Source organism: Chelonia mydas, chromosome 2 (assembly GCF_015237465.2).
Source record: "Chelonia mydas isolate rCheMyd1 chromosome 2, rCheMyd1.pri.v2, whole genome shotgun sequence".
NCBI lineage: Eukaryota > Metazoa > Chordata > Testudines > Cheloniidae > Chelonia > Chelonia mydas.
Genome location: NC_057850.1, coordinates 24104367 through 24129501, shown reverse-complemented (window position 1 = coordinate 24129501; position 25135 = coordinate 24104367). Strand labels below are relative to the sequence as shown.

The window sequence follows — 25135 nt, the reverse complement described above, 5'->3', positions numbered from 1 at the left end:
AACTTAAAAAAAATATGATTAATGAAATTGAAAGGAAAGGAAACTTACAAGCGAAGGAAAGCTTGATTTCCTCAGTTTACTACAATACTTACTTAGTGCATGATACATAGGTTTATGCTTCCCCTGAAGTCTGATTACACTCACGGCTGCAAGTTTTCCGGGTGGTTGCATCTTTCCATCTATGAGATACCAGGCTCTGGCAAAGGTAGCCCATTGCTAAAGAAGATTGACAAAGTTGTAGTTAATGTAGTAAAATAAATACACTCAGCCTAAATAACTCCACAAAACCACAATCATGTTACGTATTTACAAGAAAATACATTAGATATTTTAGAGATTAACTACCATGATTTTTAACCAATATATAAATTAATTTTTAGGAAAAAATCTTTAATCACTGTTTCTAAATACTGTACAAACATTAATGTCCAATTGTATCTCCCCAAGATTTTAAGAAAGGGTGGGGGAAATTGTAAAGTGCTGTATAAATTATCTTCAGTAGTGATAATGCTATGAGGAAATAGCTAGAGGTCTTTTCCACTTTCTGGTATTGTTTTCAAAATCTAGATGTCCTCTTATAAATTATTGCTAACTAACAAGATAATAAGAGTTATAGGCCATCATAATTCTGACTGCTTTCTTTACTTTCATCGGGGGTTGGGGGGGGGGGGGCAATTCTAAATGGAAGAATTACAGCTCTAATCCTGCAAGCACTTCATTAGTGAAGCGCAGGATTAGCAGGAATAGTTCTGTTGACTTCCATCGGTTGACTCTACGCCTGCAAACATTTACACACTTAACTTTACTTAATCCTGCAGAGACTTGGGCACCACCTACTGCACACATTTATGCAGAAGCTTAATTTTACTACTGTCCCAAGAGAGGTGCCCGACTGTTGGCAGAATCCCGGCCGAAGCGTTTGCAAGATTGAAGCCTATGTCTGTTCCTTCCTTTCTGTACCTGCCATGTTACCTGCTGCCCTACAAAATTAGCTGCCCCACGTGGGCACGATGAGTTTTACTCCTCTCTCCAGGGAGGGGAAATACAGCAACGCGTGGAAGCTTTACCTGCAGGGAAAACTGCTAGGGAAATGCAGAAAGCCCTACCCTTCCCTGCTCTGCAGCCCACGGCCTGCCGCCCTCACAGGCCAGACTCATCCCCGCGAAGCGCCCCGGCCTGGAGGCCGCAGCCGGCTCTTGCACCGTAGGGCAGAGACAACACAGCTCCTGCGGAGAGGGCCCCGCTCCCCGCCCCGCAGAGGCACCAGTCCCCGCAGCGGTGGAAAGGGGGGCACCAGGCCGAGGGCACGCAGCCAGTGAGGGGCGCAGCCCGCGCTCTCCCCTCCCCCGATGAGAGGAGCCGCCTCAGCGGCCGGCCCGTGGGCTCCCGCGTCCCCTCACCCGGCGAGGAGCCCTGCCCGGGGCCGCGGAGGGGCCCGCTCACCTGGGCAGCCTTGGTGTAGCTGGCCATGGCGGACGAGCGGCGCGCTGGGGGAGCGGGTTAGCTGCCGGACCCGGCCCTGACTCCCGGCGGCGGGAAGCGGAAGCGGGGGCGTTGGAGGCGGGAGAGGCCGGCGCTGGCTGCTGAGCGTCCCCCCGGGCGGAGGCGCCCGGCCGCGGCCATGGACCGGTACCTGCTGTTCGTGAGCTGGGAGGAGCGGAGAGCCCCGCGGGCCGGCGGCGCTGAGCGCGTAGCAGGTGCCGGCGAGCGGGAATCGCGGGTGGCCAGAGAGCCCCGGGGCGAGGAGCTCGCATCCCGCGGTGTCGTGCGCCGCCCGGTGCGGCTCCTCCAGGCACAGCCAGAGTGGCGTCTCTCGCCGGGGGCGGGCGCTGGTGCGGTGGGCCCCGAGTGGGTGAGCCGGCTGGGGGCCACAGGAGTCGGGGGAGGTCTGGGTACAACCAGCTGCAAGCGTTGGGGGTGACTAGGACCCCCAGGCTCTGTGCGGGGGACGCGTCCCTGAGAGGGGCCGTGGCATCGCTTCCAGCGTTGTTCGCAGTTCACTGGGGTGGTCAAGACTTCGAGTCGTGGCTCGAGCGTTGGGCGTGTTTTCCCCTGCAGCGCGCATTCCTGGTGGGACGAGTCCCAGGTTTCGGGCAGGCTGAGTGTGCAGCGGTGGGCACACAAGTGCATTCATTCGCCACGCTGCCTTACGCTCCAGGCCAGCCCGGGAGCTCGGAACAGCTCGGTTTTGAGCCATCATCGTTCCTTCCTAACGCTGCCCTCTGCCGGGAGAGCTTCGGAACAATCCCACCGTGCGGCCGGCCGGCAAGGGAGAGGAGCGTGTTTCCTAGAGGATAAAAGAAACCTGCAAAATTGTGGTGTGAGATGTTTACATCGTGTGGTCATGTTTGCAGTGCACCGTCACACCGATGAATAGAGTGACAAATGAATTAATCTACAAATGAAAAAAACAAAACCACAAAAAAGCTACCAAGTCACAAAGGGCCAGCTTCAGAGATGTGCCGGCAACAGTTCTATGCTATCGCACATCTCAGAAGCTGGCCCTTTGTGACTTGGTAGCTTTTTTGTGGTTTTGTTTTTTCATTTGTAGATTAATGCATAGATTCTAAGGCCAGAAGGAAGCATTGTAATCGTCTAGTCTGACCTGCTGTATAACACAGTCCATAGAACTTCTCCAAAATAGTTTCTAGAGCAGATCTTTTAGAAAAACATCCAGTCTTGATTTAAAAATTGTCAGTAAGGGAGAATCCACCCAGACCCTGGGTAAATTGTGGCAAGTTGAACTTTCTTATAGATGGGGAGGTGCAAGTTCCCATGATATTGCTCTTGTGAGTTCTCTTCCTGGCTGAATGTGTCACAACAAATTTCAGGCCTCAAAACAGGCTCTTCTTTGCATATCCTTTAAAGGCACCCTCTGCTAAACAGACACTTGAGACTAATTGGATCTGCTGGGCTAACTAGCAAGTTTTCTGGCCTTTGCAAGAAAGGAAGGAATTGTTTTTGTATTTTCTATTAATAGAAACTTGTTTTTTGCAGGTATAACTACTGCAAATGTTTATAACCTTCTGAAAGAAAATTGTAGAACCTTTATAAATGAGGATGTAAGCACATTCCCAGGTAAATATAGTGGCAAATAGCAATATAAGGCAAATGTAATTGTGGTTATTGTTGTTTAACCATGGCTTGAAAAATCATGTTCCCTGGGCAAATAGGAACGTTTGAATGAATGAATGTCATCACTCTCTGCAGAATCTGCGCTTTCATTTTTTTTTAAATCCACAATTAAAGTTTCTAGCCATTATATTTTTGAAGAAAATCTTCCAAATGTGAAACAAGGATAACCAATGCAGATTTAGCCAGAAAAAACTCCTGACAGCCAAAGTGTCTGCTCCAGCTTGTGGCTTTCCCAAGCTACAGCAGGTGTTTTAATTGCTGTTCCGAACAGGGCAGTACTGAAACTGACAAAAATAGAGTCACTTTCACTTTGCTGCTGCTTGGGAAATGGTGAAGTCTTCCCTTGACTCCCCTTGCGCAGGAAGTAGCCAGGTGATTGGGGGTAAAGTAAAATAGTAGAGACCTCCACCCATCTTCGCAGCCAGGAGGAGGAGTTGTTTCAGGGGTATGAGGTGGAACAGAGAGAATGCTTTTTCTCTCTTCTAGCAATTGATTTAGGGGATTTAATGTGTTTTAGAAACCTGCGGGCAGGAAGCTGAAATGAAAGCTAGGACCTTAAAACAATGTCCTGGGATAGCGTTCTGACAGGAACCCCAGCATTTTCCCCGCCTTGCCCAGCAGCTTAGTGGAGGGAAGGGGAAGCGGGCTGATTCAAACTTGGGCATTGCCATGGACAGTCACATTTCCTTCTCCCACCTATTTTCCATATTTTTCTCTGGCTAATAGGCTTAGTTCTCTAGATATTAGGCGTCTGTAGAATTTCCAGGCCTTATGGATGAGTGTGGGCAGGAGAAAGAGGTGGAAGGACTGATGGGATAAGTTGAAAAGGAGAAGTAAATTACATATTGAGATTTTTGTAGTGAGACACTATGTAGGGAAAATGAGAGAGAGGCAGACACAAAAGGTGGGTGGATGGAGAAAAGGGGAAATAGATACAGAGGACAACTCAAGAAAAGATCATGATTTATCATAGGAAAGAAAGAAGAAAGCAACTGGAGTGAAGCTAGGAAGGGAAAGAGGGGATAACACATGCAAGAGAGTTGTAATAATTTCCAAAGAGCTTGTCAAACTGTCCAGCTGTCAGTATTTTCGCTAACTAGTATTTGAGCAAATTCCAGTGAAACACGTTGAATAATATTGTCAAATTATTTTTCTGCTATTTCAGTAAAACCTAGTGGTAAGCTACATCATAAAAAGTATTAAATAGAACACTGAAAATATTATAGTTAAATACAGTACACACTATCTGTTTTATTCCTTCACTTGCAAAGGTAAAGCTTGTCGGTGTGTGAAACAGTACTTTCTTGGGAGTCAGAGACTGTGGAAACAACTTCCACATGAAATAAAGACCATTGCAAACTTCACACCTTCTGCTCTAAGGCAAGGCTCATCTCTTTGATTTTGTCGTCTTTAACATAAATATATAGACAAGTACACTTAAAAAATAGCAAGCCCTACCACAAGGCATTCCACTACACACACTTGTCTCAAGGGGAAATGATGAGAGAAGAAACAAAATGTGACAGATTTTATTCACATTTCTTAATCTACTACTGGAAGGTGCTCAAATACTATATTGATGAGCGTGGTATAAGAATCTGTATAGAATACAAGGTATGTGGCTTTGGGTAGTAGGAAATGTGGCGTCTCAGGTTTTTTTTTATTTTGACTAGTAAGTGTCAGGTAGGCAATTGTTGTCCAAAAACTATATTAATCTACATGTTGTGCCTTCTTCCTAGCAGCCAGGGCGCTGTGGTTTAGTGGCAGTAAAGTCAAATGGCAAGAATAGCAGACTGAGTTTTCTTCAGGTCTGCCACTTGCTCATGGCAGCACCTTGTTCAGGTCATACCCATTGTGCCTTGGCTACGGACTGACTTTGTGAGGTGATGAGCTCCTTATCTCCCATGATCAGGCCCTTCATAATTATACTTTTGGTCCCAGGTTTATTAATAATAACCATATTCTTTGTGCCTTGGTTCATTTTAATGGATGTAATACGTGTAAAGCTTGCAGAGGCATTCAGAGCCTCAAGTAATGAACATTTGTCAAGTGTTTTGAGATCCTCTGATGAACTTGTACAAATTTCTAAGGTGCCTGTTCTGGTATTTTTTGACAATACCTGAAATTCACTATTTAATTTGAGTATTATATTACTGATTTACTTAATCAATAATCAACCTATTAATCTCTGATAGCTGTTGCATTTATGTGTGACTTACATAGCACAATTGTGATCTTACTGAGTACCATGGCTATAGCTTTATGCATAGGTCAGGAATGACTGGATTTCAAAACAACTAAACAAAGTAATTTGTTAATTTTTAGGCAAAAAGGTGAATTAATTACTTTACAAAATATAATTAACTGATCTGGATATGCTCTGTTTGTTTACGGCCAGCCCATTACCTCCAGTGGACAGCTGATTATGAGCCATGAGGAGGGACCCAGCTTGTAAGTTAAGCAGTTTGAGAGAGTTACCAGACCACTGAGCTGGCAATGTTGTTTTCAGTTTTAGGGAAGTCACTGCAATGCACTGTGTTGCTGATTTAGGGAAAACATTACTCTCTCATTCTATCAACCATCTGAGCCATGCTGATGAGTGTTGTGATTCAGCTGATGTATGTGTATAAATTGTGGGAGGGGATAATTGTGAAGACTCAAACTGAGAAATTCTCTTACATTATCCTTGGTACAATTAGAGGCTCACAAATGATTCAATGCCTGTGGCTTTAGTTGTGATACCAAGACTAATGCGTAAGCAGCAGTGGCATATTAAAAAGTACATGTTAAGCACGTTTTGCTACAAAACTAAGATGCAAATATGACCTTCCAATACTGGTAACTTTTACCATCTACAGATTCACCACCATTCAGTTTAGTCTGGCATGATTTGCAATTTTTATGCATGTCTTACCTATGCTACAATACAGCCACGTTGGGGGAACTGATTACAAGGCAGTTGTCCCCATTATTAATTGGTTTCAACCAGTCTGGAATGGAATCAATTTGTAGTGCAGACTGGACCTTCAACATCTCAGTAGGCTAAAGCCCCAATATTCTGCACATACTACAAATTAGGACGTTTGTTAGCACGTTGGGGGTAACTATGTTATAACCAGGTTACCTGATATGGTTGTATTTGTAACATAGGTCCTCAGATGACCAAAATAGAGCCTGTAGTGACAGAGGACAAATTATAACCAAAAGAAAGCATCTTCATTTAAAAAAAAAAAAAAATGGCTGTAGTTGCCTGAAAAGTTGTATATGACTGGGTTAGAAATTTAAGTAACTCAAGCAGTAAAGTAAGGTCACAAGTAAAAATCTTAATTCAGAATCTTTGTAAGAAGGAAGTGAAATTGAAATAGGAAGAATGGATGTGTATGGATTGCTTTTGATGTTTAAAAATTTGTTTTATTCCTCTTTAGCATGTTCCGTGGCTGGCGTTCCAGGTATGAGGAAATGGTATTTTGCAAATCAAGTTATATATGATTTTTATCAGGTGAGAAGAAACACAGTTCTGTAACTCTTTAGCTGACTGTGCAAATTTTGATTAACATAAATCAGCACTTTGACTAATACGTTCCTTTTGCTTTATTAGTTTTGTAGTTCTGACTGGGAGGAGATCAATTTCGATGTGAAAAAAGATGAAAGTGAAAACTCTCTTCAAACCAGTATAGAAGAATGCCTGAGTGCTATTCAGAGTTTTGAGGAGGAAGATAGCAGCAGCAGAGAGTCACTGTCACTGATTGAGTATGCTTATTAAATTTTTATTGAAACATGTAGTGATTCAGATATGATACAGACCCAGTGAACTAATTAGTTCTTTTGATGATAGTTTGTGTCCATTTTAATTAATCAGTAACCCCTGAAAACCTTTAAATCCAAAATTCAGTGTGGTTTTACATGACTCTTTACTTTAAAATATCTTAACTTTTATGGAATAACAAAATAACTATCTTACTAACCACTGAAATTTTTGTACAAAATGAAATATTCTACTGCAAAAATGCAGGACATAATACAGTTTACATGGAAACCTTGACTTGGTTTGGAAACAGCATGCATATTTTCTAGCCAGAGGCAGACCCTACTTTTTGGTGCTTAATTAACTGGCACCCCAATATTGTGAGTGGTGCTCTTAAGTTTTATCTTGCTTCCTGTGAATACCCAGTGAATGAATTCTTTTTAATTAGTTCTAACTGCTGACTTAATTAAGATGCTGAGACAGGCATGAAACGTGTCCCCTTTTTGTTCTACATCAAGATGTTTGAATCAGTCAGTTAAACATAAATATAGGGGATTGATTTTTGTTCTCTGTTTTTTAAGAGCTTTGACATCATTTCAAAGTATCACAAAGATGTTTGTTTATGCTTGCTAATCTGTCATTTTACTTCTAGCTGTTCAGTGACTAGAATACCTAATACTCTGCCTGTCTTGAATGATGTGTGTATGCACAGTTAAAATTTATATTATATTCTTATATTTTATTTCCTCAAAAAGGTCCATTGTAGTGACATGTTCCAGGATTTTCAAAGGAGCCTGAGGCAGTTAGGTGCTCAAATCTCACTGAAATGCTGTAGGAGTTGGGTGTCTAATATAACTGGTCAAAAAAAAATTTGAAACGTTTTCCACTGGAGAATGCAGATTGGTCCGAATCAAAACCATTTCATGGGAATGTGCTGATTTTGACAATTTTGTTTGTTTTGACTTTTATTGCTTTGATTAATTTAATTTTGGTTTTTATAATAATTATAAAATATTACATTTAATACTAGATATTGGTTTGATGTTATTGAATTCTTTTGTTGTTACCAAATTGAAATATTTGGAATTTTTGTTCCAAGGGAAATCTTGAATTTTGCCTTTTTGTTCCAATTCTGAACAAAAACAAATTTTGAAATGTCAGCATTTCTGGCAGAATAGAAATTCCTGCTTCCAGTTAGTGCTCATGTCTAACTACCTTAGGTCCCTTTGATAATCTCAGGTATAGCATATAATCTTTTAGAATTATGTTTAGTCTAAATCTCCTTTCATTTTATCATTTCAAGATAAAGTAAGTTTATGGAGAGAAAGGAGAGCAAACAAATGAGTAAAACAAGTTTAAATGCATGTTGAAAACTGAAAAACCTATAAAATCAGCCATACTGGGTCAGACCAAAGGTCCATCTAGCTCAGCATCCTGTCTTCTGACAGTGGTCAATGCCAGGTGCCCCAGAGGGAATGAACAGAACAGGTAATCATGAAGTGATCCATCTACTGTCGCCCATTCCCAGCTTCTGGCAAACAGAGGCTAGGGACACCATCCCTGTCCATCCTGGCTAATAGCCATTGATGAATTTATCTAGTTCTTTTTTGAACCCTGTTATAATCTTGGCCTCCACAGCACCCTCTGGCAAGGAGTTCCACAGGTTTACTGTGCATTGTGTGAAAAAATACTACTTTTTGTTTGTTTTAAACCTGCTGCCTATTCATTTCATTTGATGGTCCCTATTTCTTGTGTTATGAGAAGGAGTAAATAACCCTTCCTTATTTACTTTCTCTACACCCGTCATGATTTGACAGACCTCTATCATATCTCCCATTAGTCATCTCTTTTCCAAGATGAAAAGTCCCAGTCTTATTAATCTCTTCTCAAACGGCAGCCGTTCCATACCCCTGATTATTTTTGTTGCCTTTATCTGAACATTTTCCAATTCCAATATATCTTTTTTGAGATGGGGCGACCACATCTGCATGCAGTATTCAAGATGTGGGTGTACCATGGATTTATATAGAAGCAATATGATATTTTCTGTCTTATTATCTATCCCAGTGGTTCTCAAAGCCGGTCCGCCGTTTGTTCAGGGAAAGCCCCTGGCGGGCCGGACCGGTTTGTTTATCTTCCGCATCCGTAGGTTCGGCCGATTGCGGCTCCCACTGGCCGAACTTGCGGACGAGCAGATAAACAAACTGGTCCGGCCCGCCAGGGGCGTTCCCTGAACAAGCAGCGGCCTGGCTTTGAGAATCACTGATCTATCCCTTTCTTAATGATTCCCAACATTCTGTTCGCTTTTTTCACTGCTGCTGCACATTGAGTGGATGTTTTCAGAGAACTATCCACAGTGACTCCAAGATCTCTTTCTTGAGTGGTAACAGCTAATTTAGAACCCATCATTTTATATGTATAGTTGGGATTATGTTTTCCCATGTGCATTACTTTGCATTTATCAACATTGCATTTCATCTGCCATTTTGTTGCCCAGTCACCCAGTTTTGAGAGATCCTTTTGTAACTCTTCGCAGTCTGCCTAGGACTTACCTGTTTTGAGTATTGTATCATCCTCAAATTTTGCCACCTCACTGTTTACCCCTTTTTCCAGACCATTTATGAATATGTATAATAGGACTGGTCCCAGTACAGACCCTTGGGGAACACCACCATTTACCTCTCTCCATTCTGAAAACTGACCATTTATTCCTACCCTTTGTTTCCTATCTTTTACCCAGTTACCAATCCAGGAGAGGACCTTCCCTCTTGTGCCATGACTGCTTACTTTGCTTAAGAGCCTTTGGTGATGGCGCTTGTCAAAGGCTTTTTGAAAATCTAAATACAATATATCCACTAGATTCCCCCTTGTCCACATGCTTGTTGACCCCCTCAGGGAATTCTAGTAGATTGGTGAGGCATGATTTCCCTTTACAGAAACCATGTTGACTATTCCCCAACAAATTATGTTCATCTGTGTGCCTGACAGTTTTGTTCTTTACTATAGTTTCAACCAGTTTGCCTGGTACTGAAGTCAGGTTTACCGGCCTGGAATTGCTGGGGTCACCTTTTTAAAAATTGGTGTCACATCAGCTATTCTCCAGTCATTTGGTACAGAAGCTGATTTAAATGTTAGGTACAGTTAGTTGTCCTTCAATTTCACATTTGAGTTCCTTCAGAACTTTGGAGTGAATAGCATCTGGTTCTGGTGACTTATTACTGTTTAGTTTATCAGTTTGTTCCAAAACCTCCTCGAATGGCACCTCGACCCGGGACAGTGCCTCAGATTTGTCACCTAAAAAGAATGCCTCTGGTTTGGGAATCTCCCTCACATCCTCAACCATGAAGACTGATGCAAAGAATTCATTTAGTTTCTCTGCAATGGTCTTATCGTCCTTGAGTGCTCCTTTAGCGTCTTGATCGTCCAGTGGCCCCACTGGTTGTTTAGTAGGCTTCCTGCTTCTGATGTATTTAAAAAACATTTTGCTCTTACTTTTTGAGTCTTTGGCTAGCTGTTCTTCAAATTCTTTTTTGGCCTTCCTAATTATATTTTTACACTTCATTTGCCAGAGTTTATGCTCCTTTCTATTTTCCTCACTAGGATTTAACTTCTCCTTTTTAAAGGATGCCTTTTTGTCTCACTGCTTCTTTTACTTTGTTGGATTATGGTGTCTTTAAAAAGTTTATGGTATTATGGTGTCTTTAAAAAGTTTCCATGCAGCTTGCAGGGATTTTACTTTTGGTGCTGTGGATTTTAATTTTTGTTTAACTAACCTCCTCATTTTTTGTAGTTCCCCTTTCTGAAATTAAATGCTACAGTGTTGGGCTGCTGCGGTGTTTTCCCTGCCACAGGGATGTTAAATTTAATTGTATTATGGTCATTATCACCAAGTGATCCAGCTGTATTCACCTCTTGGACCTGATCCTGCGCTCCACTTAGGACACATCAAGAATTGCCTCTCCTCTTGTGGGTTCCAGGACTAGCTGCTCCAAGAAGCCATCATTTAAGATGTCAAGATACTTTATCTCTGCATCCTGTCCTGAGGTGATATGTACCCAGTCAATATGAGGATAGTTGAAATCCACTATTATTATTGAGTTTTTTATTTTAATAGCCTCTCTAATCTCCTTGACCATTTCACAGTCACTATCACCATCCTGGTCAGGTGGTCGGTAATATATCTCTTCTTCTATCTTCTTATTATTCGAGCATGGAATTGCTATCCATAGAGATTCTATGGTACAGTTTGGTTCATTTAAGATTTTTACTTCATTTGACTCTGTGCTTTCTTTCACATGTAGTGCCACTCTCCCACCAGCACGACCTGTTCTGTCCTTCCGATATATATTGTACCCTGTTATTACTGTGTCCCATTGATTATCCTCATTCCATCAAGTTTCTGTGATGCCTATTATTATCAATAATCCTCATTTAATACGAGGCACTCTAGTTCACCCATCTTATTATTTGTTTAGATGTCTAGCATTGGTATATAAGCACTTTAAAAACTTGTTACTTTTTAGCTGTCTCCCGTTACATGATGTAATTGAATGAGACTTTTTTTCATTTGATTGTTTCTCATCAAACCATACCTGTATTTTATCTTCCATACTCTCCTGCTTACTAAGACGTAGGGAATCTCCATTAGTAGGTCCTCCCCTAAGGGATGTCTCTGTCCGAACTACGTGCTTCTCTGTACCTGTTGGCTTTCCCTCAGCCCTTAGTTTAAAAACTATAAAATGTGCTAATGCATCATGGGGAAAAATTGCCACTAAAAGAGCCAGTCAGTTATTCTCTGAAACATAGCATCTTTATAAAATAGATAGCAGTGTGTCTTCAAATAAACTTTTAAAATCAGGCTTTTAGTTTTTGTATACTCACTTTTGTTATTCTGATGATAATCTACAAAAAATATTTCCAAGTAACACCAGTTTTAGGATCTTCTCTACAGCATTTTTGACTTTGCCAAAATGCTCTAATGTAGACCATTCTACCGCAGATGTAACCACCAAGCACTTGGGTAGGTGCCATGTGTCTACACTCACAACTTCTTCCAGGTGTGCACTGACATTCATACCACTGTTATTTCACTTACTCTGAGCAAAGATAAACACAGTTGCATCCTCCACTGGGTCCCTCTGCACCACTGTAATGCCAGCATGGCCAGGACATGCCAGTTGCAATAGTGCAGTTGGTCCTCCCAGTGCTACTCCACAATGTTCTTGCCCACAGTTCAGTGACATCTCTGATAGGGCTCGTTCACTTGTCTACTCACACTCCATCCCCTCTATGTAGGCCAGAGAGCAGATGAAGCAGTACTCATCTGGTCTTGGCTCTGCTTTTCACTTGCCTTTGCCATTTTCTCCTCCTCCTTGTTTTTAAAGGCACAGAGTCCTAATACAAGCAAAACTTCATGTTAGGTTTTTTCCTTTGGCTTTTCAACAATGTATAATCTGCATAATAAAGCCTTTGTATAATTGAAACATGTTAGAACTCCAACAATAAACTTTTCAAAGGGGAAGTGGTTATGCCTCATGGGGAGCCTAGCGGGATCTCTTCCATCACAGCAAGGCTTACACCGCTCTCCTCACAACATCTTAGTGGAGATACAAAAGAGAAGGAGATGGTTAACCCAACAATAATAACTAGGGCCCTACCAAATGCACGGTACATTTTGGTCAATTTCATGGTGATAGGATTTTTAAAATAGTAAATTTCATGATTTCAGCTATTTAAATTTGAAATTTCATGGTGTTGTAATTGTAGGAGTCCAGCTCTAAAGGCAGAGCTGCCGCCAGCAGTAGCAGTATGGTGCTGTCACCCTTACTTCTGCGCTGCTGCCGGCAGAGCTGGGTCCTCAGTCAGCAGCTGCCATTCTCCGGCCACCCAACTCTGAAGGAAGCAGCTCAGCAGTAAGGATGTCATGGTATGGTATGGTATTGCCATCCTTACTTCTGGGCTGCTGCTGGCAGGGTGCTGCCTTCAGAGCTGGGCATCTGGCCAACAGCCACTGCTCTCTGAAGGCAGCACAGAAATAAGGGTGGCAATACCCCGAGCCCCCTAAAATAACCTTGTGATCCCCTAGCAACTCCCTTTTGTGTCAGGACCGCCAGTATGAGAAACGCTTGTCTCCCCCATGAAATCTGTATAGTATAGAGTAAAAGTACACAAAAGACCCCAGATTTAACAGTTTGTGATGCGTTTTTCATGGCCATGAATTTGGTAGGGCCCTAATAATAACTAAAAATCCAAAAAGCAAAACAGCTATGTCACAAAACATGAACTCATGAAAGTAATCACAAAAAAACCCAGTAATAGGAACACAAGCTTCTTGCCTCCTCAAGTGTAACCACTCCAAAAAGGGGATGGCTCACTCTTGCAGAAATCAGGACGCTAGGTCTAAAGTTGATTCATTGTAACACAACATTTGCTCAGGTGACTTGAATTCAGAGAAGAGCTTAAGAAAAAATCCCCAAAACTTCTGTTCTAAAGAACACATGACAAATCTTGATAGTGAGGAAATGGCAGCATAGAGCACAGGTTGTTAACATATAGAGTAGTTGGCATTCTAGAGATATTAGGGTGGTTTTTTTAATCTTAGAGGGAACCAATTGACTACACTTTTCTTCTGGCTGTTTAAAATCTTAGATACTTAAATTCCTACTGTTTTTAAGTTTAAAATCTAGGCTTTTATGTAGTGAATGGATAAATGGTGTATGTTCTTATGCTGTCACTTGTACCAAGATAAGGCATGCCTTGCATGTCTCTTCTGGAAAATAAGATTACACATGTAAATGTAGTAGATTCTATTGCAATAGGTAAATGTGTAGCACTGAGAATGAAACTACTCATATTAAATGTAAGTAGTAAAATACATAGGATGGATAGTTATCCATTATTGTTAATATGTTGATAGCTATAGTACTACAGAGCAGAAGATTGTAAAGAGCTGTAAATGAAGCTGAAGATTTTACCTTTGGTTACTCGCTTTGAGAGGCAGCATAGACTAGTGGACAGAGCACAGAGCTGGGAGCCAAATACTCTTGAATTCTAAACCCAGTTCTACCACTGACTCTGTGGCCTTAGGTTAAGTGATTTCTCCATCTGCCTTTGTGTCCCTGTGAGTAAAGTGGAAATATCAGTGATTCCTTGCAGGGTTTATATGGTAATTGTTTCATGCTTTAAAGATGTAATATACTTTCATAAAGTGCTAAATATCATTACAGGTAATTTAGTTCTGGATAATTTTGTATATAAACTTTTTCAATCTGGTAATCCTTTTTAATTTCAGTGTCTATGAAGAATCTGCAGAGAGTCTACATCAGTTATCGGACAAGCTCCCTGCTCCTGGTAATTTCACAGAAAGGCTAGTGTTTATCTTGAAGGTCCCTGTTCTGAGGAGCTTGCAGGCTAAGGACAGACAGACAGACAAGTTAAGGGAAGGGGAGCAACAAATGGGGAATTTTTAAATGTCAGCTAGTTTCACTCTAGGTGGCATTGCAGAAGTGGATACTTTAGGGACTTAAACATGGACTGGGTATTTGCCTTGTGAATAAGCTCAGGGAGGTTGGACCATGCATGTGGTGGGGGCTGTGTGGAAGAAGTGATGGAGGTAACTGTGGGAAGGCAGATGGAGGTTGAGAACATTGGCAGAGAGGGGGTGGAGGGTAGGTAACATGAAGCCCAATGTGCAAGTGTGAGTAGGGAGGGGGAATTAGAGTTTTGAAGCTTACATTTGATTCACTAGCTGATGGGTGGCGGGAGTGGGTGTGGAGTGTTAGTGGAGAGATCCAAAGGAGAGTGATGATCAAATCAACAGGCAAGGAAAATGACTGGACTGAAGTGAGCGATGTGTGGTTTTTTGGGAGGTCAGAGTGGAGGATGTTGCAGTGATCAAGGCAGGATATAGAGGGTCTGAATGGCGGATTTCACTGTGAGGGGTGGAAAGAAAAGTACACACCTTGGAGAGGTTGAGGAGGATGAAACCAGACACAGCCTGGCAAGGGAGAAGGGGGAGTCAAAAATAATCTGTGTATCATTGACTCGAGTCACAGGGCTGGAGTTGTTAGTGGCTGGAGTTTAAGGGCTATAGTTGTTGATGGTGATAGAGAAGGGAGGGAAGTAGAGAATGTTTGGGAGAGAAGATAATGCGTTTTGCTTTTCCTGTGGAGCATAAGCTGGTGACAAGACATCCAAGAGGAGATGCTAAAGAGACAGGCTGAAATTCCAATAGCAGTGTTTCAAATCTTGTTCCTACATTTCTTGATTCTGCCCCTTTAACATATCTGATCTCCATCAGCAGTAAAGCCTATCTTCTGTAGAATGTTTTATAAATTTGGCTTACTCTTTAAAATGAGATGAATGCAATTAATGTACACCATGTGTGTTTTATTTACAGGAAGAGCCATGGTTGATGTAATACTACAGTCTTCTGAAAGAGATGCCCCCAAGTTAAAAGACTGCTTACCTGCTATTGGTGCCCTGAAACATCTGAGAGAATGGCATTCTGCAAAAATCACTATAGCAACAAATGACTATAAAGGGTACGATTTTTTTAGTTGTTCAAGCAGGTTCGTTATTTGTTTTGCGTCAACATACGCTACTGCTTTTAAATAAAGCTCATGCAATGTCTTCGTTCTTGACAGGTATTCTTTAGGAAAGTATGGATTTCTCTCTTCTCGTTATTTAAGAGGAGGAGCTATCCAGACAATTCTGTTGCTGTAAATACATGCTTTCAGCAAAGGGGCCGACAGAAATGCAAGCATTTAAAAGGCCTCTTAATATCTAGGGCAGTGGTCTCCAAAGTGGGGGGCGCAAGAGCCCCCGTGGGGGTGAGCGGCAGGAGGAGCCCCCCCAAAGCAGCGCTGACTCCACACGCTGACGGCAGCTTTTTCTTCTTTTTGCTTCCCCAGAGCTGGCCCTGGGGGTGCGCGATCCAAAAAGTTTGGAGACCCCTGGTCAGGGCACATTATATAAATATATTTTATCTCATTTTACTCAACTTTCCCTCATATATCTAGTTTTCCCTGATATCCTGGCTTCATTTTACATAACCTGTTGTATAAAGTTAATACGTTACAACATGCAATTATTATTGATTAACTTTGAATCTGGGTTTGTAATTTTTATAAAATGGGAATTGTCAAGGTTCCTTCCCCACTCTGAATTCTAGGGTACAGATGTGGGGACCTGCATGAAAGACCCCCTAAGCTTATTCTTACCAGCTTAGGTTAAAAGCTTCCCCAAGGTACAAACTGTTTTACCTTTTGTCCTTGAACCTTTATGCTGCCACCACCAAAGTGTCTAACAAAAATAACAGGCTAAGTGCCCACTTGGAAACGTCTCCCCACCACCCCCAAAATATCCTCCAAGCACTACACCCCCTTTCCTGGGGAAGGCTTGATAAAAATCCTCACCAATTTGCATAGGTGAACACAGACCCAAACCCTTGGATCTTAAGAACAATGAAAAGCAATCAGGTTCTTAAAAGAAGAATTTTAATTGAAGAAAAAGTAAAAGAATCACCTCTGTAAAATCAGGATGGTAAATACCTTACAGGGTAATCAGATTCAAAACACAGAGAATCCCTCTAGGCAAAACCTTAAGTTACAAAAAGACACAAAAACAGGAATATCCATTCCATTCAGCACAACTTATTTGATCAGCCATTTAAACAAAACAGAATCTAACGCATATCTAACTAGATTGGTTACTAACTCTTTACAGGAGTTCTGACCTGCATTCCTGCTCTTGTCCTGGCAAAAGCATCGCACACACAGACAGACCCTTTGTTCTCCCCGCCTCCAGCTTTGAAAGTATCTTATCTCCTCATTGGTCATTCTGGTCAGGTGCCAGTGAGGTTATCTTAGCTTCTTAACCCTTTACAGGTGAAAGGGTTTTTCCTCTGGCCAGGAGGGATTTAAAGGTGTTTACCCTTCCCTTTATATTTAGGACAGGAATCAAGTTGCTATTTTTGCCTTTTGAAGTTAAGACTATTGACTTGAATATTTTTAATTACACCCAGGTTTGTTGATTGCCTATTACTCTCCCACCTAGTCAGCTCAGTGTAAAATATAGAATGACTTTGGATATGTTTTATTTTTAACCACAAGTCACTTCAGCTGCTTTTTTCCCCATGAAGAGAATTGGGAACTAGAGCAGGGGTGCCTAAGCTTTGGATCCAATAGGTAGGCTCAGTCATCCATAGTCTTGCTGTCATTTGCCATAACCATGTACTTTCTTTCAAATCCAAGCCTGGCATTTGGGACAGAGGGTTAATCCCATAATATGTGACCTTGCTTGAGACCTGGTCAACAGAATTGTGATAAAACAAGGAAACTAAATGCGTAGTCCTGAAATAAACACCTATAGCTAGAGAAAATATTTACTTGTCGTAAGACACCTGCTAATACACAAAGAGGGAGATGAAAAACTATCATGATCAATTTATCACAATGGAAAATTCCTTCCTAGTTTCAAGTATGGCAGTCAACACTTCCCTGTGCAACCTGCTTTGGATCAAGTAGGCTTAGCTCCGTGCTGTGCTGAATATCCCTTATCCATAATGAGGCAACCTGGTCCTGCTCTTTCAACATGTAAACCCACACAAACGATGAACAAGGGTAGGGAGATCTTCTAGTTGGCAAGAGAAGCCAATGTCTTCGCTTTCCATAAATGCCTCCTTATTCCCCTTCGTACACAGAGATGGCCAGTAGTAGGACGTGCAGACCACAAGACTGCTAATTACAGGCCGACTCATTTTGCCAAGCCAGTCATTGCTTGATACAGGCTAGTGCCTCCTACTGTCATCTTGGTGGAGCACGGAAACACCTTCCCCTGCAGAAGGGGGAGCCAGCATTTCTGTAAAAGTTTGTACTTTTCAGAGTACAAAGTTATACATATTTCTCTGTGTTTACATATTTTCAGAAGTCTGTGTTTAGTGCTAACATTTAGTAGATACATTGGATTAAACCACATAGCATGTTAATCTGTAAAGCTAGATGAAATATGAGATTCATTCTTTTTTCTTTACATTTACAGTGGCTGGCAAAAAATTGCAGACTACCTATCAGCAGATGTTGTGGCTTCAGATAATCTAATAAATATTATTGATTCAAAAGAGCTGTGGAGAGGAGAGATTCAGATATGGGAAAGAAAGGTAAATTAATTTTTTCTAGTTTTGGTTAACTTTGTTTTGGTTCACTGTGTACACATGCTGTATGAAATTGTTATGGGATATATACTGTATTATAAATGCTTAAACTTCCTGCTTTCATCTGAATTTTTTAACAATCTAATTATATAGGAACAAGTTTTAATCATTAAGACTTTTTTTCTAAACAGAGACAGTACAAGCTGATTTTTTTTTTTGTAATTCAGTATATCTAAACTGTGGAGTTTCATGATTTAGGGGCCTAACTTTAGGTACCATTCTTTTTACCCTCTTTACCTTAGGTTTGTGTGTGTGTGTTTCTAAGCCAAATCTTTTGTTGTTCATGACAAGCCATTATCCTCTTTCTGTGCTATTTTGTAGTACTCAGATGAAAACCCACATCTAACACAAAAGCAGCAACCATTCAACTGTAGAAGACTCTGCTTGTGTTTGCAATGTCTTAATCTTGAGTACATTGCGTGGTGACCCAATCCTAATATTATTCGTACTTAGTTGTTTGTTGAAATCTGTTGGGCCATATTCTTTTAAAGTAATTGTGTATTTAATTGACTGAAGAAAAATGGGTTTATTAAAATAATGCTTTGCTTTATGTAAACTTTATTTAATTCTTCATCTGCTAGTTGCACCAAATGCTTGATATGTAAGAACATGAGCATTTTTCTAACCTAATTCATCCCATTAATGTCAGGCTTTGTATCTGCCTTTTTAAAATATTCTATCTATTTTCTTTAGTTTGGATTTGAAGTTAGGTTTCCAAAATTTTGCATAAAGGGTGTCTCGGCCAAACCATTCAGCACATCACATTTAAATACTTGCTTTGCTGCCAAGAAAACAGCACAATCAAAGACTACTAATATTTTGCCAGAGGTAAGGCTTGTGTTTGATCTTTCTTTGAACTACAGTAGTTCACTTTTTTTACCTTCCTGAGGAAATTAATAATGAGGGAAGCAGTAGTCAGGATTCAAAAACAAATATAAAAGTACTGACTCTATAATGTACAGCTCTTAAGGCTTATCTTGTTCATATTTTTGTCTGGATAGTATCTGTAATATTTGATCTAATTACATGTCTAAAATGTGACACTACGTTCCCAAAGTAGAAACGAAAAATGGTTCTGATTTCTTAGCTTTCAAAAAATTTAATGTTAAATACTACTGTAGCATGTTGGAAGCATATATTCATTTATTTACTTGTACAAATACACTTTATTAAACACTTTTTTCTGAAAATTGCTTGTACCATTTTTACCCAGTGGAAATTGGTCGTCTTTTAACGTTTAAAAATTGAAATCCATTTATTGGTGGAAACTACTTAATATAAAACCCCTTTAATGTAACCACATATATGAATTTTAATAGTTTTTTACAGTTAAAGATTCTAAATATATTTTGTCCTTAATTGTATGGTCTTGGATGATTTGTATTTGTAGTATCTGAGGGAAGATGGGCTCAGAAGCAGCCCTGCACATATTATTTCATACGTATATTCTAAGGAATCTATTGGAAGAATTGTTTTAGGCACATTTCATAAGTTTGCCCTTTTAAGATGTTTAATTATATTTTAATTTGACTATATTGCAAAACCTTCCTATATTTCTCACTCCCATCTCCCTGCTTCAGATGTGTTCCTAAATAAGGACCCAGTTCAGCAAAGCACTTAAAGCAAATGATTAAGTCCCACTGAAATAATATCTAAAATATAAAAGTTACAAATTCTGAATTTAATTTCTTTTCAGGTTTTTCATTATTATGGTCCTGTGTTAGAATTCATGCGGCTGGTGGTGCTCTCAGATCTGCCATCCTATTTTGTATCAGATCTTGAATTTGAGCTGTATCCTTTTGTTTCAAAGCTCATCTTTCCCCCAGGTGTTTGCAAAGTGGGAGAAGAGGACGGGGGCTGTGGTGGGCTACCTTAATTTGCTACACTTATGATGTATATTTAGTTATGCCAAAGGTGCATAGATTATATAGAGAGGCACCTTTTAGCGCTTCTACAAAACGAAATAAAATGAAGATGCATATTAATATTATAAAACTATTTTTCTGATTATATTACCAATTACATCAAGTACTGTGTAGTATGTGATGTGAGACTATGGTAATGTTTACCTTTCTATAGCATAGTAACGCTTCTCTTGTTATAGAAATCTGTGATTTAAAAAAAAAAAACTTTCAAAAAAATATCTCTGGGTGCATGAAAGTTTTAACATATTTGCAATTTCCTGAGAATGTTTAATAAGATCTAATTATAAATAGGTGATATTAGAACTGGAATGTCTAATGAAAAGTTTTCTCCATATGGAGGATTTCAGATAAAATAAACTATATTCAAGTGATTCAGTAAATTCAGAGTTAAAATTAAAGCTAAAGCAGATGCAGAATATCTTCATATCTGAAACACTTTCCTTAAAGACAAAACTTTCAGCTAGTTTAACACACTTTTTTTTACAAACAGCATAAAATATATATAAACTTTTCCTGATCAAGTCTATATTTTAGAGCATGAGTTTGAACTACTTATTGAACCTTGCAGCCCTCATGGTGTGCACCTAATATTTGTAATTCAATAACTAGGAGGGGGAAAGGAATCTTCAGTACTAAATGCATTCTCATGTGCTAACAAGAATAAGGAAAACATGGACTAAATTTATTATAGTTGTAAAGAAAGGGCCTAAAATAACACCAGGATAGTCAGAAGTTAAATGTATACATCTTTGGAAGTGTTTTACTTATTTTTAAGACACTATTGATGCAATATATTTAATGCAATGACTAGATGAGGCATGTAAACCAATATATTCTCCATCTTATTCTGCACAGTATTTACATTCACCTTGTATTGGCAGCTGGTCATTTAAGGGGAGGCCCTTCAGGGTAAAAGAGCTTCTTATCGTGCTTCATTTTATTTTTGCAAGAGTCAAACCATTTATTGTCCAGTGTCTCTATTCTTTCTTAAATTTAATTGCTGATCGCTTTAAAAGAAAATGCTCTGATGTTCATTTTAATATACTGAATTCCTTTTATCTTTAATTCTAAATCTGGACCATTTTTCTTAAACCATCTTCTAAAAATAAGCTTGTTTCTTGGCTAATTGCAAGAGGGACTTCATTACACATATTAAAGTTATATGGCCAATCAGAAAAAAAAATGGCACTGATGTATGAATCTAGTTTCCCCCATCAGCAAGACCTGAATAGTGCTAATTAGTCTGAGCACTTGTGACACTTTTTTTAAACTGAGTTCTCCAAAGCTAGGTAATTATCTCTGTTTAATATTGTCTCAGGATGTTTTAATACTCTGTCAATTAAAGTACTCCTCAGTGCATTTAGTGATCATACCCGTCTATTGAAGTAGTCCCATATCCATTTAGACTGTACTATACATAAAAAAGAGTGAGAAATTCCTCCCACTCCCAAGCTTTTCGGAATACAGAATTACAAGTATATTAATTTTAAGAGATTTGTCTGTTACATTGGAACTGACATCTGTGGCAGTTCTGCTGTGAACTGGAGGCAGTATTGTAGCTCTGAGGGTATGTCTGCACTGCAAAAAAACAAAATAAAACCCCAAACAAAAAGTAACTATGGCAATGAGCAGACTTGGGTTTGCGCTGTGGGGCTAAAAATATCAGCGTAGATGTTTGGACTCGGGCTGGAACCTGGTGAGAGGGAGTGGATCCTAGAATCTGCGCTCTAGTCCAAGTCCGAACATCTGTTTTTGGCTCTGTAGCACGATCCCGAATCAGTTGATCCAGCTCTGAGACTTACTGCCACGGGTCTTTTTTTGCAGTGTAGGCATACCCTTTAATGTTCTGGGTTAACAGACCATAATACTCTGCATACATTGTGCATAGGAATATTTACATGATTTAAAAGACATTTACCTAATAGAGAAGCCTCCATCCATAGTAGTAATTATCCCTACATATAATAAAAGGAAAAAGATCATGGATTAGTTTGTGATATGCAAATAGCTTGATCAAAGGTAGGCAAAAAGCCATGTCTTTACAGCCTGCTAAAATGAAGTAGGCTCACAGCCATATGAAGTTTGTCATGCTTAGTTTTGTAAGTGGAGGTATAAAGTGCACTAGAAGTAACACACTCGCTTAGATCTAATGCCATGATAAAATTAAACAAATAATCTTAGCTTGCGTAGTTTACCTAACAGGTTGAAACAAAGAGGACCATGCTGCTATTTGTAGGATGAAGAGGAGAAGGGGATATTTTGCTATGCACTCCTATTTTTGTTATAGTGACACTCCACTAATGTTGAGCTTTCTGTGTGAAGAAAAGCCTTAAGTGGTTTTAGTGTATATAGCTTATTTCAGTGTGTAGAGACACATTTACACAAAACTTGTATATATTAAAGGGAATGGATAGCTAAGGAGCCCTTTGTCTTCTAGCACAGAAGTTAAAATATCCAGACCAGCACTTTCTGCAGTTGATACTATCAGTCTGTTTCTAAAGCTGCCAATCAAATGCCTTTCAGAACTAAGAGGTGATGTTTTTATCCTACAGAAGGATATTCCATGTACCGTGAAATCAGTAAACTTAAAACCAGAGAAACTGAGGAAGAGGAAGAGAATGCAAGAAGAAATATAATTGGGCCTCTCATTAAAGCCCCCAAGAAAGTACAAATATGACTGTAGTCAGAACACAAATACCCATCTTAAACTGAACCCATTCGTTATAATGAACAGCTTTCTCTGAAGGACCCACCCGGAACCGTTCACTCACGTATGTTGAACACACCAGAAAGGAAGAACATAAAAATACAAATCTAATCTCTTATCGAGGTCTGCGGGATATATTATTATACAGTTTAACCACTTTTCTTTAAGACCCCAGGAGTAAAGGTCTGTCAGCACCTCAAAGGATTGGATCCTAAATGATTATCTCAAAACTATCACCTGCTATTTTGGTGGTTGAGTGCAGAGTGAAAGATGGATCTCAGATTTTGTTCGACAGAACAACAACAACAAAAAATTAAAGAAAGAAACACAAGAAGGCAACTCACCATCCAGGTGGTATGAGTGCTGCTGGTGCCTGGAGTGCCTCAGTTATGACGATATATCTGTTGCTCTGTAGAAGTTATCAGAAATTCAGGCTTCAGCAGTAACATTTGATACCAGCTGATTAAAATCTTGATATATATAAAAATAATTAACTATCATAATGGTTAGAGATTCAATAAAGTATATAAAAAAATTGCTCCTACATGTTTACTTGACAGCTTTCAATAAATATGCTGTATATCATAACATATATTTACAAAATGCCTGAGTTAGTATATTACCCCATCTGATAAAGAGAATTTATTCATTCTAATGCTTTGACAATAATGAGGATGGTGGTAGTTTAGTTTGTATTTAGGTGGATTGAAATGTTTCTTCGCGTAGAATATGATAATAAAATGATTTATAAAATAGCAACCGGTAAAACCATTTGAAGATATGGCTCCTTAAACTTTTCTATACAGGAACTTGGCAAGAAACAGTATCAATGAAAAGTCTACACTGCTTTTGGACCAGATTTCTTCTCTCTGTGAAAAGGTATATTTTTTATCAACTTTGCAGCAATTTTTTTTCAGAATTATTTGTGCATAATCTATTTCTGTGTACTTTTAATTTAACACCTAATCTCCATGGAGCCTCCTCCAAAATTTTCTTCTAGGGCCAAAATCTGCCTTTAGATGTGTGTGCTTTATAGTTTCCAAGAACAGAACTCTGATGCCCATTAAATTGTGAACTTCAGCTAAGTTTTGACCTCATAGCACATCTTGATACTCACTCTGAATCCCACTCATCCTCACTCCAATAGCTGTCCTTGTCTGCTCATTTTCATAATTCAGTTTAACCCTTTAACAAAAATTACTGACCCCACCCTCTTAGGTTATTTTCTGTTCCCACAAATCTTTTTTAAGCCCCTTTACAACAAGAGCCCCCCCTTCTTTCCCCTGCCAACCTTCATAAACACAAACAGCAGAGTACTCTGAGTAATTTTTTATGTTCTGCAGGGCAGTACGTTGCATAGATGCTATACTGTTGGGCCAGCCATATCTTCAGTGTATTTGCCATATTCATAGATTTTAAGGCCACAAGGGACCATTAGTTCACCTATTCTGACCTCCTTTACGTCACAGGCCATTACATTTCACTAGTTACCTATATGTGGAGCACAGTTCATACAAGCTGATGTAGCGCTTCTAGTGTAGACCTGCCCAAAGTCACTGATTTCCTCGCAGTGTTGGACATTCTTGCCTCCTAGGGGAATAGGAATAAAAACTGGTGATAGCCTTATCCCTCCATTTCTGATGTTGAATGTTGGTGGTTAGAAATTTTCTCAAAAGTGCATTCTAAATGCTGTTGGACAAGCCACTGTATTATCTTACCTCTTATTTCTCTAATGCAGAAAACAAGAAGGCATAGTGCATCATTTATTTTGCAGTCCTAGGCTGATGGAGACATTTTTATATTTTGCAGATCGTGATGGCAAGAAAAGCCGATATATTTTGAAAAACTGAGAACATTCTATAGTTTTCGTAGGACAGTGCTTTTTATCTCTTTGTTTAGATACAATAGTTCTTGCTTATTCTTGGTACCATACCTATGAATAATTATGCAGTAATGTTCATTTGAAAATGCTGTTTGCCTGAATTTTTAAGGCAATGTAGGTATGTTTACACAGTGTTTCTGACATTTTTAAAAGTAATCTACAGTAATCAGAACATTGGCTGCAGTGGGCAAATTGATATAATTATAGCAAGTTACTCATGTTACAGTGTGGAGTTGTGGTTCCATTATAAAACCCTATTTTTAAGTGTGTACAGTGTAGGTGTTGAAAACTGGCTTTGGTGTTCAGCTTGATATTTAGGATTTCTGCTAAGGAATGTATTTTCCTCAAACCCCTTCTTCATTTTCTATGACTAAACAGCTTAGTTGTTTTAAAAGTATACCTGTTCTAAAAAACAAACAAACCACAGGGCTTTGGGCATTGGTATAACTCAGATAATTATGATGTGTAAAAATGGTATTTAGCAGACATGTCAATTATGTATAGTAACTTTAGTTTTTCTTCATAATTT

General features: G+C 39.6%; 2 protein-coding genes across 7 annotated transcripts in view; one reads left to right on the top strand and one right to left on the bottom strand.

The window, feature by feature from the left end:
• Positions 1-1581, bottom strand: part of MRPL13 (mitochondrial ribosomal protein L13) — a 50437-nt gene extending 48856 nt beyond the window's left edge. For 2 of the 4 annotated variants that reach the window (XR_006288370.1, XM_043539142.1), the window contains exons 1-2: positions 1444-1581; positions 93-216 (exon numbers count right to left, since the gene is read on the bottom strand). Coding sequence is in view for 1 of the 4 variants with exons in the window: in XM_043539142.1 (XP_043395077.1) it covers positions 93-216; positions 1444-1470 (151 nt within the window). In the remaining 3 variants the exon portion in view is untranslated. Of the gene's footprint in view, positions 1-92; positions 217-837; positions 862-1067; positions 1091-1443 lie in introns of those variants that run through there. The other 2 variants (XR_006288373.1, XR_006288371.1) reach the window with 2 other exon arrangements.
• LOC102942017 (MDM2 binding protein) overlaps positions 1528-25135 on the top strand; it is a 60482-nt gene continuing 36874 nt past the window's right edge. The window contains exons 1-10 of one of the 3 annotated variants that reach the window (XM_037892074.2): positions 1528-1697; positions 2998-3078; positions 6561-6634; positions 6734-6885; positions 14172-14230; positions 15279-15423; positions 17921-18038; positions 18786-18920; positions 19789-19883; positions 23531-23603. In XM_037892074.2, the coding sequence (XP_037748002.1) occupies positions 1622-1697; positions 2998-3078; positions 6561-6634; positions 6734-6885; positions 14172-14230; positions 15279-15423; positions 17921-18038; positions 18786-18920; positions 19789-19883; positions 23531-23603 (1008 nt within the window). In that variant the 5' untranslated portion in view covers positions 1528-1621. The remainder of the gene's footprint in view (positions 1698-2997; positions 3079-6560; positions 6635-6733; positions 6886-14171; positions 14231-15278; positions 15424-17920; positions 18039-18785; positions 18921-19788; positions 19884-23530; positions 23604-25135) is intronic. The other 2 variants (XM_037892072.2, XM_037892073.2) reach the window with 2 other exon arrangements.